The sequence below is a fragment of the Macaca fascicularis genome, chromosome 14 (genome assembly GCF_037993035.2).
Source record: "Macaca fascicularis isolate 582-1 chromosome 14, T2T-MFA8v1.1".
Lineage (NCBI taxonomy): Eukaryota > Metazoa > Chordata > Mammalia > Primates > Cercopithecidae > Macaca > Macaca fascicularis.
The window spans coordinates 21,664,903-21,681,219 of record NC_088388.1 but is presented as its reverse complement, the minus strand read 5'-3'; the positions used below and the strand labels follow the sequence as shown (position 1 = coordinate 21,681,219).

Sequence of the window (16,317 nt, the reverse complement as noted above, 5' to 3'; positions counted from 1 at the left end):
CTTTTTGCATGGCTTCTGGTGGAGTTGGGGGAGTTTTTTGCCCTCCGTTGGGAGCAGAGGGCTTTTGCTTCGCCCTTTCTAGCAGTAGTGGTTTACTGGGGGCTGGAAGGATTCCTACTTCTAGAAATAGTGGATCCTGGACATGGTAAGGTTTCCTTCTGTCCTCCAACCCTTGAGACTTTTGTTTTGGATGACAAAAACTACAATAAGTGGGCAGAGTTTTATCCAAATCTTCCTCAGAAGCATCCAGCAGAAGAGAACTTGCAAGTGAATGTGGATCCCCTTGTGTCTAGAGCTTCTAAACTGTCCTGATGGCCCATGCTCAGTTTTGAGAATTTGTTAAAATTGTAGCTGTTTTCTGTGGCTGCTTTTATGAAGTCCACCTTCTCTTCCTGTGCTCTTCCAAAGCTGAAATAATTTGTGTGTCCCAGCTCTCCTTGGAGAGGCTTGCCATCTTTGAAATGTAGTTCCCTTGACTGCCTTATGAACACAGCTCTCTTATGGGCCTAAGGAAAGTTATGATGTTTGTAGGTTATGATGTTTGTAGGCTTTTTCTCATTATTATGGTAGATTCCATGTTCTCTTTTGACTTTCTCCATCCTAAGCAGAAGCGAATCCTTTATGTTATGACCAACCAGTGAGTGGGGAGAGGGGAAATGGAGCAGTATTTAAGCAAGTACCGATCCATAGTTACGTGTCATTGCCAGATGTTTGGATGGCATTAGCACTTGGAAGTTGGGACAGAAGCATAGCTGGCTGGTTTTGTTTTGTGGGTTCCATTAGAAAAATCCTTTAATATACCAAAATTAAGCCTATTGACCTACGTCACATTCAGGAGGTTCTGATTAAAAGGGCAGTCCAAAGTTGACTGGTTCATTAGAGCCAGCCATCATTGGATGCAGATACTCTTGGGCTAGGTAGGGTTTTTATATAATCTTTGTGCTATTGGACAGACCTCCTGACCACTTTGAGGTAGCAAACTTACATGACACAGTTTTAAAAGTTGTTTATCTCTCTCGTAGTCTATACAAGCGTAACATAAAGGACATTCTTAGTCCTGTTTCTGCCTTGCTGTTACAACCAGGAACAGATTTTCCTCCTTTTCCCTCAGATCCACTCCCCTAATCTTTCACTTTTTAAAATTTGGTATACAAGATGTGATGCCATGATTAAATGATTGTTTTCCCCTTAAGCCTCATGAATTGACACCTTGATGATTTGGAAAACTTTTGTAGGATGCAAGTGGTGCCTGTCCTACCTTGTGCCTATAGGGCACTGTTGTCAGATGGATTTGTTCTTTCAACAATGTTTAACTGCCTGCCCTTTAACAGGTGCTGTGTTAGGTGCTAGGAGTTCAGTGGTGAGCAAAACCAGACATATTCACACTCATGGAGTTTCTGGAAAAGGACTGTCTTCTTTCTCAGAAACCTCATGATTGATTTAGAAGGGACATGTTATTGATTGCTGTACTTTTCGATATGAAATGCTATCATACTCCCACTTGATGTATTTTTATTATTTCCAGCTCCATTCTCTGGGGGTTGGATTTCTTCACTGTCTTCAGGAACTGAGATGAATGGAGTTGTAACACTGAGATCCTATTCTCTTTCCTCTTCCCCTTCACCCATTCTCACCCCAAAACAGTGCTGCCAACTGTTGAATATATTCTTCTTCTTTTCTTTTTTTTTTTTTTTTTTTGAGGCAAAGTCTTGCTCTGCCGCCCAGGCTAGAGTGCAGTGGCGCGATCTCGGCTCAATGCAAACCCCGCCTCCCGGGTTCAAGTGATTCTCATACCTCAGCCTCCCAAGTAGCTGGGATTACAGGCTCCCGCCACCACACCCAGCTAATTTTTGTATTTTTTAGTAGAGACAGGGTTTCACCATCTTGGCCAGGCTGGTCTCAAACTCCTGACCTCATGATCCACCCGCCTCGGCCTCCCAAAATGTTGGGATTACAGGCATGAGCCACTGTGCCCGGCCCTGTTGAATATATTCTAATGTAAGTGACAAAGACCCTAAGGGGACAGGACTGATGTAAGTGTTGGAGAGAGAGCTAACATTTCCCAACTGCCTATTCTGCGCTAGCACTGCGGTACTTCATAAACCTCATCTCATTGAATCTTAATGGGATAGGGGGTGTGATCTCCATCTTACAGATTCAAAAAACAGAGGTTAAGTAACTTAAAATTGCGCAAGATGCTCTATAACTGTTGTCCTTTCCCCTATGCCACACTGGCTTCCCTTCAACAATTACTGCTAATCCTATTGCCTACGCATTACTGAAAATTAAGAAATGAATCACATTTAACTGATGTATCAACTGAAATAGCAATTTCAATTTGGAGTTCCACTTTGCCCATGATAGTTTTAAGCTGGCCCAGTCCCTGCCCTAGAGGAGCTTTATAATTCTCATGTTTGAAAGTATCATAGGAACTATGTAGTTCTTATGCTGCGAAATCTGCATGTTTTATAAACAGAATCACAGTGGAATCTGATTAACCAAGAAAGTTTAAATGCTTTGTTCAAGGTTATATTGGTATGACCTATTTATTCACCTGTAACTTAACTCTTCAGCTGTGTACCTTCCACAGTTTAGAGTGACTGGGGAATTTGCATAGCTGCTGAAGAATCCGTCATTCACACTTTTAAGACAGATATAAATGTGGACCATGTTTTAGGGGAGAAAAAGCCATAATAAGCACTTATTTGCATTTGCTCTCTGGATGAGAATAGTGGTGCTTTCGTACATTGCCAACATAGCTGAAAACTCCTTCCTCTCTGTGGATAAGCAGGCTATACTGAGTCCTGGAGGGACTATAAATTATAATACCTTCTGAACATTTCAAGGTATTACAGAGGTCCTGCAGAAACAATTAAGCCTGAGAAGTTCACTTATCCCCAGACTGAGACACTTGAACTATGATTATTGGCAAAACTTGCTTCCTTTCTGAGTGAATTGCAATTTGGTGGACAGGGTGAGATGATTTGAGACATCTTAAATTAGAAGTTCAGTTGTGCATTTGTGCCTTTGGCTGGTGTCCTGGGTGGATTTCTTACCAATCGTTGTTTTCTATAAATCCCAAAATCTGCTGTCTCCACTGTGATTATATGTGAGCATAAAGCTTTGGAATGCTTCAGTTGGAATGTGGTTTAATTTGAATATGACTTAAAAGAACATATGATGATAGACCCATTTGGGTAGAAGAGGAGATAAATATTCAGGATATATGTGTGTTTATGTTTGGCCTGATGCTTTGTAAATTTTTACACCTTTCAGTTTCTTGAAAAAGGACCATTTTCTAAAACTTGCTGTGTGCTGGTACTCTTAATGCTCTAGAACGGGGTAGAAAAAGGTCTGAATTTAGAGTTAGGAATCATGGATTTGAATCGTGATTCTGCTCCTTAATATCTTTGTATCTTAGTTTCCTCACTTATAAGATGAAACTGTCCCAAATGAGTGACAAACTGGTTGTGAAGAGCAGATGAAATCATGAATATAAAAGTGCTCTGCAGCAGGTAGAACACGAACATTTGCAAGGATGCTGATCTTTAAAATGCCAATATCTATTTCCAAGGACCTCACAGTCTAGCTGGAGAGAAAAAAGTGATCCTCTGAAATGACAGAAAAACAATTATAGAACAGTATATAACAACTAATGTGTATGGCAAAAACTGTAAGGGCTAAGGGATTTCATAGCAAGGGGAGATTGGTGGTAATAGAAGTGATCAGTAAAAGTTTCATAGGGAAGATGGGTTCTTTCAGGTCTCATAAAATGTAAATATTTTGGCTGGATGCTAGGAGAGAAAGCAGTAACATGAATTTAAGCAGGATTGAGATTGTAGCGAATCGGGCATATCTAAGAAGCAATAGCAGGGAGGCAGCCAGCTGTGTGCCCAGATGACCAACTATCGGACAACTTGAGAAAGTCAGATACCCTTGAAAGCTAAATCTGTATTTCAGCTTTTCTTTGAGTAGGAGACATTCTCATTGTGCATGCTTTGCCTTCTTCTTATTAGTCAGTGGAGATGATAGTAGTTACATAACTCAAGTTACCCTAGGCTTTTGACTAATGGATAGAACACTTGCCCTGGAAAGAGAAGCAAAGTAAGCACATCTAGACCAGAAAGCATCTTTTTCCTTTACCCTTTTGGGTTATCCTTACAATTTCCCCATGTTAAATGTTCACATGTTCACTCCCTTGCATAAATCCTGATAGCCTCTGGTTTTGAGTGGAATCAGATCTGAATGAAGCTGGAGAGATCATATAGAGTAGCATTCTGCTTTTGTTAGGAACCGAGTTTAACCTCTGCTCGGATAAGGAACTGCCTTCTTTCCAAAGACTATATCGGACCAGGAAAGAGTAGCTGATACTGGAGCAACCCTCCTGCCAAAAGAAGAAAAAATTATAAAAGTTTATTTAAAACAACTGTTTACAGGCATTGTAGAACAACTAACATAGTATTTGAGGGAATACCATTCCTGAGAGGAAGAAAGCACTTGGAATTGAGCTACATAGTCACTCTGGCATTTTCCCTGAGGGTACTTGCCAATTCTCTATCCAAGAGTGTGAGGTCCCAGCAGAAAGCCCAGTCCTACAGGGCTTAGAGGTTGGAGTTAGGGGCTATTAAAGTATTTGGGATCTGAAACACAAAATCCCAGGAGAAAGAAAACCACAAGGAAGAAAGTGAAAAATGTGCTTGTAATCTTCCCTTGGGGTATTTGCCAACTCCTAAGGTACACATGATCAGAGCAAGGCTCCAAGAATCCTCGTAAAAAGCAGCAGTTGGGAATGTTGTGAGCAATGCAGATATTTCAGCAGCCATATACAGTGCTGGTGAGAGGTTGGTATTCAAGGCCTGCCAAGGTAGAGGGGCCCTGGCAAATACAGACACCCCAGGCTTTAATTGGAGGCCTCAGAAGGACCACACTTTGAGCATAAGGGAAAGCTGAAATAAGCTAGCTCTGACACAACTTAAAACTGACCTCTGACAGGATTAAAGTGGCCTGACTGTACTCTTACACCTGCCAGAAGAATACGTTACACTCTTAGGAGGAAGATAATCTGAATCATCCAGAACCTCTACAGGTTTTAAACAGAATGTCTGCCATCCAATAAAAAATTAAGAAGCATGCTAAAATTGAGACCAAATGACCAAAATGAAGAGAAAAACAACAGATATCCACAGGTGATTCAGATATTGGAGTTTATTAGTCAAGAACTGACTATGTTTAAGAAAGTAGAAAAAAAGAAGGATACTTTCAACAAAGACATGAAATCTACTTTTGACAAGATCAAATGGAAATTCTGGAACTGAAAAAATATAGGAATGAAATTAAGAATTTAATACATTATTTAATAGCAGTTTAAACACCAAAGAAAAAGGGATAGAAGATTATTGAACCAGAAGAAAAGTTAGTAGAAAACACCCAGATTGAAGCACAGAGAGAAAACATACTGAAAAGAGAATAAGAGATACATGAGATATATTGAAAACATTGTGAAATATATTTCACATATATGTACATTTGGAGTCTCAGGAGAGTGCAACGGAAGTAATATTTAAGAAATATTGGTGAAACCCCATCTCTACTCAAAATACAAAAAATTAGCCGGGTGTGGTGGCGGGTGCCTGTAGTCCCAGCTACTAGGGAGGGTGAGGCAGGAGAATGGCATGAACTCGGAAAGCAGAGATTGCAGTCAGTGAGCTGAGATCACGCCACTGCACTCCAGCCTGGGTGACAGAGGGAGACTCTGTCTCCAAAAAAAAGAAATATTGGCTGAGAGTTTTCTAAAATCAGTGGAAAGCATCAAACCACAAATTGAAGAAGCACTACAGTCCTCAGTGGAATAAATACAAAGGGCCACATCTAGGCATGTCATAGTTGAATTACTGTAAGCCAAAGACAGAGAAAGCTTAAATGCAGTCAGAAATAAAAAGCATATTGTCTTCAAAGGTGCACCAGTAAGATTGACAGCTGGTTTATCAATGAAGAATTGGTTGAAACCAGAATACAATAGAAGTATACCTTGAATGTTCTGAAAGAAAATAATCACTCACCTAGAATTCTCTACCTATCAAAAGTATCCTTCAAAAATTGTTTGGGTAAAAAGAAGCTTTCAAACAAGTAAAAAGAGAGAGTCATCCACTAATTCTGCAATGAAATAAATAAAATAAATTCTTCAGTTAGCAGGAAGATGATATGTGATGGAAGCTCAGATATGCATCAAGAAAAGAAAGGGTAAATACATGGTGAAAATTTACTTTAAAAAATAATGATGTCCCCAGGCACGGTGGCTCTTGCTTGTAATCCCAGCACTTTGGGAGGCCAAGGCTCGTGGATCACGAGATCAGGAGTTTGAGACCAGTCTGACCAACATGGTGAAACCCCATCTCTACTAAAAATACAAAAATTAGCCGAGTGTGGTGGTGCATGCCTGTAATCCCAGCTACTTAGGAGGCCGAAGTGGGAGAATCGCTTGAACCTAGGAGGTGGAGGTTGCAGTGAGCCGAGATTGCGCCACTGTACTCCAGCCTGGGTGACAGAGAAAGACTCTGTCTCAAAAATAAATAAATACATAAATAATAAAAATAAATAAATAAAAAACATGTCTTGTGGGATTTAAAATGTGTAGATGAAAAATATTTGACAATAATAGCATAGCAGATAGGAGAGAGCTGATAAGTTATAAAATTGTTAGTTTGAGATGTAATATAATAAAGCAATGATGCTTACTGTAGTTGTTAGGAAAGCTACTCAATAACAAAAGACTAAATAACTAGCAACCTAATGAAGAAGAAAAATGTGGAATAATAATAAAATTTTTTTGATCAATTCTAAAGGTGAGAAAAAACTAAAATAACAAGAGATAAATAGGAAACAAATAGAATGATCATACATTTAAACTCAGCCATATCAGTAATGTAAATTAAATATAAATGGACTGTATTTGTAATTAGGAAACAAATATTTTTGGATGAGATAATATATTAAAACCCAGTAACAGATTGATTATCCCTTATCCAAAATGCTTGGGAGCGGAAGTATTTAAGATTTCAGATTCTTTTTTTAGATTTTAGGGAATCTGAAATGCTCCGATGAGCATTTCCTTTGAGCATCATGTCAGCACTCAAAAAGTTTTGGATTTTGGAGCATTTTAGATTTGAGTTTTTTGGATTTAGGATGCTCAAACTGTATATGCGTTTTGCAACAGACAAGCTTGGGACAAGCTTTGAGGGTAAAAATTTGAAATATATATTTATAAACTTGAAATACATATATGTGTATATAAATAAATATACACACACACCCTACACAATCCATAGCCACACATACAGGCAGACAAAAATCAATAAGGATATAGAATATTTAAACAAAATTATACCCATCAATTGCAGAATATATATATTTTTAAGTCTACATACATTATTTATAAAAATAAACAATGTGCTGGGCCATAAATCAAGTTTGAATAAATTGTAAAGTATTGAAATCACATGTGTTCTCTGACCACAGCACAGTCAAAGTGCAATCAAAGTAGAAATCAGTAACAGAAAGATAAATAGAAAAAATAAAAATATTTAGAAATTAAACAATATTCAAAGGAAATTAGAACTTTTTTGTCTAAATGGTAATGAAAATGATATGTAAATGTGCAGGGAGCACTTAAATAGGACATAGCGGGAAATTTATAACTTTAAATGCATATATTAGAAATGAAGAAAGGTTGAAATCAATGATCTAAACTTTAATTTTAGGAAGTTAAAAGCAAGATTAATTAAATTCCTTCAAAATAGAAGGAAATAATAAAATAAGAACAAAAACTAGCAAAATAAAAAAAGTATGATGTGGAAAATCAACAAAATCAAAAGTCGATTTTTACAAAAAGATTAACAAAATTGATAAAGCTCTACTAAGACTGATCAAGTACAAAGAGAAAACACAACAGTATCAGGAATGAAAAGAGATGTATTACAATAGATTCTCCAGGTGTTAAATGGATGTGAATGCACAGCTTTATTTCAATAAATTTAACAATTTAGATGGAATGAAGATATCCCTTGAAAAGCACTACTTATGAAACTGACATACACACAGAAAAACATGCATAATCCTATGGCTATGAAAGAAAATTAATCCATAATTTAAAATGTTCACACACACACACACACACACACACACCAATCCACCCACCCACCCACACCCTTGCCCAGATGGCTTCTGTGAGGAATTCCTCTAAAACCTTTCAGGGAAGAAATAATGCCAACCTCGCATAAAAGTTCTCAAAGAACAGAAAAAGAGAGAATAGTTTCCACCTCATTTTGTAAGGCCAGCATAACTTTGATACCATAACCTGACTTAGATATTGCAAGTGTTGAGCAAAACAAATCAGACACAAAAGGGTAAATACTGTTTGATTCCATTAATATGAAATTCAAGAGCAGACACCACAATTGTAATCAGCATAATGGTTACTCTTAGAGGGGTGAGATACTGACTGGGAAATAGCATGAGGGAATCTTTTGGAATGCTGGAATGTTCTATATCTTTATCTGGATACTAATTATAAGAGTATATACATATGTATAAATCCATTGTGCTGTACACGAGATTTGTGCACTTTACTGTGTGTATGTTATATAAGACAAAATATTATACACTCTGCTATAACACATCAATAGTCTCATCATTACATAATTTATCTTCTATCTTAATTGAATCCAATGTGCATTTCACTTGCTAACATTTTATTTTGACTGCATTTGATAAATGCAAACTTCTGATAGTAGCTGGCTTGAACAGCAGGGAGCATTTGCCCTAGGTACCCCCACCCCTACCACTTTGAGAATAAAGGAATTAGCTAAACCCAGAGTTGACTGTGATGGAGCATCTAGTTTTCCCACTCTGTCTCACTTGCTTGCTCACTTAAAACAGCATTGTTTTCTTTATAGGCCCGGTGGTTCTGGGAAGCGTACTTCCAGTCAATTAAAGCCATTGCCCTGGCCACCCTGCAGATTATCAATGACCGGATCTATCCATATGCTGCCATCTCCTATGAAGAATGGAATGACCCTCCTGCTGTGGTAAGTGAATTCCAGTGCTAGCCACGTGAGGCATGGTCCAGCTGTCAGGGTGGGTGGAAGGAAAATGTACTACAATTGTAAAGGTTATTTAAATTATAGCTTTCTAAGATGAGAGTGTGCTTTTTATACTTGGGGGCTGATAAGGGCAGCGTAATTTTGAAACGCTGACAAGAGTGAAAAATACGGAAGCAGCAGCTTCCAGTGTGTTTTAAATGTGCTTAGAAAGACCATCTGTTTATTTTTTTGCAGAGATAAGTAAGGAGGCATGGGTCTTGTTGGAAATCAAAGACATCCTGGTGACTTTTGCAATTGTAATGCTTAGAGCTTTTGAAAAAGTTCTATAAGCAACTTAATAATAATAGCTTGTATTTTGAGTGCTTACTCTCTGCCAGGGACTGTGCTAAGTGCTTTACATGTATTACTTCAATCAATATTTCCAACACACTGTGAGGAAAATAATAAGCAGAAGTGATCTAGAGGCATTACGGATTGCTATAGTCATTTGCTCACAATTGTGGCAGAGGCCTCTAGCTATTTCCAGCAAAGAGATGGAGCGGTCAGAAGCTGTTCTTGGGCTTTCTTCCTTGTGTGAAGGAATCATAAGGCACATGTGTCATTGTAGAGACTGTGGCAGTGGCTTCTAGACACACCTTCTTTTTCACTGAAAATGCCTGAAGTTCTGGAGCTGTAAATTACTACTTCCTAGCTGCTCTGAAGTGGACCTGGCTGTCCAGCTCACAGACCTCAAGGCGTTCCTGTAAGAGAACTAGACTCTTCTCCATTCTTCGTTCTAATCGTCTCTCTCTTTCTGACCAGCCCTCCTTGTCTCCTGGTTCTACCTTTTATTTTATTTTTTAAAAATTATTATTATACTTTAAGTTCTAGGGTACATGTACACAACATGCAGATTTGTTACATATGTATACATGTGCCATGTTAGTGTGCTGCGCCCGTTAACTCGTCATTTACATTAGGTATATCTCCTAATGCTATCCCTCCCCACTCCCCGCTCCCCACAACAGGCCCCAGTGTGTGGTGTTCCCCACCCTGTGTCCAGGTGTTCTCATTGTTCAACTCCAACCTATGAGTGAGAACATGCGGTGTTTGGTTTTCTGTTCTTGCGATAATTTGCTCAGAATGATGGTTTCCAGCTTCATCCATGTCCCTACCAAGGACATGAACTCATCTTTTTTTATGGCTGCATAGTATTCCATGGTGTATATGTGCCACATTTTCTTAATCCAGTCTATCATTGATGGACATTATTGCTATCATTGATTCTACCTTTCCTTTCTTTCTTTCTTTTTTTTTTTTTTTTGAGACTGAGTTTTACTCTTGTTGCCCAGACTTGAGTTCAGTGGCGTGATCTCAGCTCACTGCAACCTCTGCCTCCTGGGTTCAAATGATTCGCCTGCCTCAGCCTCCCTAGTAACTGGGATTACAGGCGCCCGCCACCACACCCAGCTGATTTTTTATTTTTAGTAGAGACGGGGTTGGCCAGGCTGGTCTCGAACTCCTGACTTCAGGTGATCCACCCGCCTTGGCCTCCCGAAGTGCTGAGATTACAGGCATGAGCCATTGCGCCAGGCCCCGATTCTACCTTTTCTAAATAGTGCTGTATATGGTCACCTGATTAATCTTCATATAGGACCATCCTTTTCTCTTTCCTTTCCTGCTTCCCTTCTTCCTACTTTCATCCAGCCTTTTTGAAATGGTTACTGGGTTTTAGGTACTCAGGTGCTGAGAATACAGAAAAAAGAAAACAGTTCCTGCCCTCAAAGAAGCTCTCCACTAATTTGGGAAGCTAGCAAGTAATGCCGTGAACATAGAGGTCCTGTAGTGGAGTGGTGTACTGGGTGCACAGGGGACAGGCATCTCTTCTTGCTGGGACACTTCCTGAAGAGGGAGCGCCCGAGAGGAAGTCAGTATGTGCATATGGTTAAAAACAACAGCAAACATCTCTATGTTTTGCTTGAGGTGAAGTTTCCTTCTATCTCCTCCTTGACTCCATTACCAAAGGCAACATCTCAGAATGTTACCATTCATATATAAGCATAATTTTGTAGTTTTAAAACATATATGGGATTATACTATACTTATTTTTCTGCCTTTTTTATTTCAGCACTAGATTGTAGACTTATTTTTGTTTTATTCTATATAGGTCTACTTCAGTTTTTTAGGATGGCTGTATTAGTATTCAATTGTTTGGGTATATCGTATGTAATAGATCTATTATTGATAGGTATTTAGACTGCTTTCTTTTTTTTTTTTTTTTTTTCCTTCTTTCTAACAGTAATACAAGGGCATACTTTCATATGTTTACACATAAATATGTGAATATATCTACAGAATTAATTCCAGCTAAAAAACTGCTTAAAGAAAATACATGTTGGCCGGGCGCGGTGGCTCACCCCTGTAATCCCAGCACTTTGGGAGGCCGAGGTGGGCAGATCAGGCGGTCAGGAGATTGAGACCATCCTGGCTAACACAGTGAAACCACGTCTCTACTAAAAATGCAAAAAATTAGCCGGGTGTGGCAGCGGGTGCCTGTAGTCCCAGCTACTTGGGAGGCTGAGGCAGGAGAATGGCGTGAACCCGGGAGGCAGAGCTTGCAGTGAGCCGAGATCACGCCACTGCACTCCAGCCTGGGCGACAGAGCGAGACTCCATCTCAATAAAAAAAAAAAAAAAAAAAAGAAAATACACATTTTAAATGTTGATAGATATTAACAAATTTCTCTTTCAAAAGACTATATTAATGTATAGTTTCACAAATAACATTTGGGTGTTCTAGTTCTCCATGCCTTCAGTAATGCTGGGTATTTGAATTTTTTTGCTCATCTCATAAGTGAGAAATGGTCTTCATGTGTATTTTTCAAAGCAAAGATTGATAGCTTTGTTGAGTTTTCTCAGATAATTCTATTTGTATTTTTATTGTTATCACATTGTACTTTTAGATTGTTTTAGACATTTATTTGTTCAGTGGTTATTTACTGAATGCCTGCCTTGTTCCAGGCAGGGTGCGTGGTACTTTGAATGAACAAGGCAGAGGAGGAGCCTTGCCTTTGGGAAACTTACATTACAATGGATCTTTCTATCTAGAAGAAAGATTTGTCTTTCTGGTAGAATTTATATGATGTGTGTGTGTGTATTTGTGTGTATATATATCTCCTTTACAAGTCTTGGTAAATATTTCTTAGATTTAAAATTTTTTCTTATGCTCTAATGAAAGAATACTTTCTGACCTTATAGTTCTCAACTGGTTACCATTTGTATACAGACACATTTTGACTTTTGTATATTAATTTTGCAACTATTCTGTTACTGAATTCTATAGTTGGACTTTTTTTACTTGATTCTCTTATATTTTTTAGATATACAATTATATCTAGAAATGCTAATTTTGCTTCATTTTTCCAGTATTTGAAACCTTTATTTTTTCTTTTATCTAATTGCATTGGCTAGTACTTCCAGAACAATGTTAAATGGTGATTTGAATGTTAACAGAAAAGGGTAGGTATTATCTAGTCAGAGAAAGGAAGAAAGTTAGATTCCATCCAGAAGGAACAACAAATTCAAAGATATAGAGGGACAGGGGAGCTTGGTAGTTTAAGGAACGTCAGAGGGTTCACTGTGGCAACAGTGAAGGAGGCTTGGGAGGAAGAGGCAGAGGATGAAGTCTGGAGAGGGTCCAGATCACAAAACACCGTGTATCTTACATAAGGCATTGGAGTGTTATCTGTGAGAAACAAAAAATCACGGAAGCCTTTTAAACAAGGGAGTAATGTGATAAGATTGCATTTTGGGTCAGTCTCATCTTAGTGTGGAGGATGGATGATGCATGGCAGTGGGACCAGACTGGAGGCAGTAGACTGTTTGAGAAATCCAGATGAAAATTAATAGAGGACACATTTGAGTGGTGTCTGGAAAAATGGACTATTCTAACTGTTAAGTGAGGGAGAAGTTCAGAAGACTGAGGTTTACTGTATAGTTTATCCAGATAGGGAATTTGGTTGCATGAGGAGTCATGGATGAGGATGGTATTGGCGTCCAAACTCAGTCTAAGGGCAGGGCCCTCCACAATCTACCTTTCTTTCTTTTTTTCTTTTCTTTCTTTCTTTCTTTTTTTTTTTTTCCCTGTTCTGTTTCAGAGAGTTCTAGATTTCTGGCAGCACAACTCAATCCTTCCTCTGTGTGCCCCTGTTTTTCCTCCTCTGTGCCTTTGTGGCTGCTAGCCTTTTCCTTGGCACACCTTTCTTCCCCATCATCTGCAGATTTATACAGGCTTCAGTGGCTGGCTGGTAAACTCCTTTCTCCAGGAGGTCTTCCCAACCCCTTCAGTAGGAAGTAACTCTTAGAGCATGGTACCTGTGTTTCTTTTCCATCACTTACCATGTGTATAAGTGGAATTTCCTGTAAAGTTTTAAGCACCTTAAGGTCATTTCTGACCTTGGTGTTTCTCATAATACCTAGGACAACTTAATTCAGACAGGAAGATCTTGATATATAAAGGAAAGAAAGAGGGATGGAGAGAGGGAGAAAGGGAAGGAGGGAGGAAGATTGGCTCCTAGGACTTGAGCCATCTAAGACACATCCTGCTGGGAAGGTGGGGTAAGTGGTAGATTGTTTCTCATCTGTATAGTGGTTGTAAGGAGAGTAACCCAATGACTTATCTAAGATCATGTAATGGCAAGTTGTGTGAGCAACTGAGAACCCAGGTCTTCTACCTGCAGATTATCTTGAATTGCCATGGAATTATAGGGGAGCCCTTGAACCTCCTCTGAGCTAAAACATTACTACTGTTCCAAGCAAATGGTACAAGCTTGAGATGAAAAATATTTCATCTGTTCCTCTGCAGGAGAATTCATACCGGTGCAGGAGAATTCATAGAGAATTCTGTCTGGTCATGACCCAGACAGGAAGTGCAGAAATACTGGGACTTTATCCTATACTTTTATCTAAAGCTCTAAGAGATGTTTAATAAAAATAAAGAGTTGGACTTTAGTTGTTTTTTATAAGAATATAGATAGGCTAGGAAAAATAGAATATGACATTTTGCAGTTTTGAAATAGATATGTTTTAATTCAGGACAGAATGGTCAAAGTGCTAAACTCTTAACAATTTGAGAAATAAGCATAAAAAGCATAAATCAAGGTATATAACTGGGAAATATATTCTCTATATATTTTTAACTCTTTCTTAAATAATCCTTTTTAGGATACTTTGGTATTTATCACATTTCTAGCTCAGGTGCGAGAGCCCTGATTTAAAGCAGTAGGTTATACATTTCTGCATCTTCAGTGAAAACAACTGATGGGAGGCCTGAATAGCGATGGTTTATTTATAGTTAACTTCTCCCCTTCCCTCAGAAATATTTAACCTACTCTAGATGAGATTACTATGAGCCCAACCTGCAGGGGAGTCTCTTCTCTAGATTCCATCAAATTTATGATGTCTGACACTCCGAGGTGGGAGTAGGCGTGGATCTTGGTCAGTAAATCAAAGGGTGGTCTGGGGTTTTCAGAGATACACTCTTAGGGTCTCCAGCCATGCACAGAGCTTGCTCAGACTGGAGAAGGAGAGGTGAGAGTTCAGAATCATATTTTGGCTAGATACAGCTGCCTTAGTTTAATGTAAAAAGAAGAGGGGGGGCCTGTGTGTGTCAACGATTATGACAGTGAGAGGTGGTCTTTCAGAGTATTCATGTCACTAGATGCTTTGTCACTCTTATCTGTAAAACTAGGGTGATGACATTATCCACGTTGCACCACACCCTCAGAACCTGAAAAAGTTTGACACAGTAAAACTTGGACGTAATGTTAACATAATAGACCTATCTAAATTGGAGAAATTGACCCTTTGTTTTGAAAGGAATTCTAATTTATCACCAAGTTAAAGTTCTTTATGAGGGGAAGCATGCATGCTTTTATATTAATTGTCTTAACTGTTCATGTTAAGGCTGCCTATATTTTTATGCCTTTTCTGTCCCTTCGTGCTTTTATTTTTCTCTCCTTTTTGCAAATATCAGCAAAGCTTTATCATCTCCCTAAATATCTTATATTACTTCTAACTTTGGTGCCATTTCTGGTCTTTGGTGCCATTTTACTTCTGGTTCTCTGCCAGATGTGAACATATGCAGGAGGACAGACACTGAGACAAGTGAGCTTTAAACTATGAATTCATGTGTCACCAAAGTTATATCCTCTCAGTGACAACTTTTTAAAAACTAAATGTAATATAGTCTGAAAACGATGTAGAGTGGAGTGTTTTCCCATGTTATTTTTCTATGATGTGATTTGAAAGATTATACTCCATCTTATCAATGTTATAATTTTATTTACATTTTTGATAGACAGTGTTTTTTTCCAAGTTTGCTATCATAGGTAACACTAATAAAGATACCCCAGATTTTTTTCCTTTCTGCAATTACCTTACCAGATTTAAAACAAAAGGAAAAGAGAGTAGGGGTTCTTATAGCCATTGATAAAAATTGATGAGAAAAATGGGGAAGCATCTTAAAATGAATTATTATACCCAGAATAAGAATGAGGTTGAATAACAAGAGCTTTTTCTATGAAATCTAGCCGGAGCGGCAACTTTGCTGCAATCAAAGCCTCAGATGAGGATTAGATACTTCCCTGGACCTCCTCTAAGTCTCAGTCTAACTCTAATTTTTGAAGATAGAAAGGGCAAGGGATCAGCCAGATGAGAATATTGCATAAGAGCACTTGATTGGCAAGAATCACCCAGGGGGATCAGAAATCACAACTGTGGGCAAAATGTGGTAGAGTGTGCCATGAGGCAGTGGTTCCCAATCTTTCGTATGCATCAGAATACAGAGTGCTGCCACCCTGCCCTGAGATTCACATTGGGTAGGTCTGGGTTAGGAACCTAGAATTCGCATTTCTAGCAAATTCCCAAGTCTTGGGTGTTGATGCTGCTGGTCCAGGGACCATATTTCAACGTGGGATTTCATTCACTGTGTGTGTCCTAACTCACTCCCTGGAGAAGGCTCTTCCTTTCTCCTCATCCATTTCCTCCTCTTAACCCTGCGGGGCTTGGATTAGAGGCATCCAGAGGCTGGGTTTAGACTGAATCTGTCTCAGCTACATGAAAAACTCAGGGCTGCCTATACTTAGATGTCCAGACGGTGGCCCTCACTCACAAAGGTTGTGGTTGTACAAGCAGCTGAAAATATCACTCAGCTATAAACACTAACAAGCAATAAATCACTC

The 16,317-nt window shown here is 38.8% G+C and overlaps 1 protein-coding gene across 5 annotated transcripts in view; it reads left to right on the top strand.

Annotated features, from left to right (window-relative positions):
* Positions 1 to 16,317, top strand: part of EXT2 (exostosin glycosyltransferase 2) — a 206,904-nt gene that overhangs the window by 75,653 nt on the left and 114,934 nt on the right. For all 5 annotated transcript variants that reach the window (XM_074013872.1, XM_065528278.2, XM_015434882.3 and 2 more), the window contains one exon: positions 8,952 to 9,083. In XM_074013872.1, coding sequence (XP_073869973.1) covers positions 8,952 to 9,083 — 132 coding nt within the window. The remainder of the gene's footprint in view (positions 1 to 8,951; positions 9,084 to 16,317) is intronic.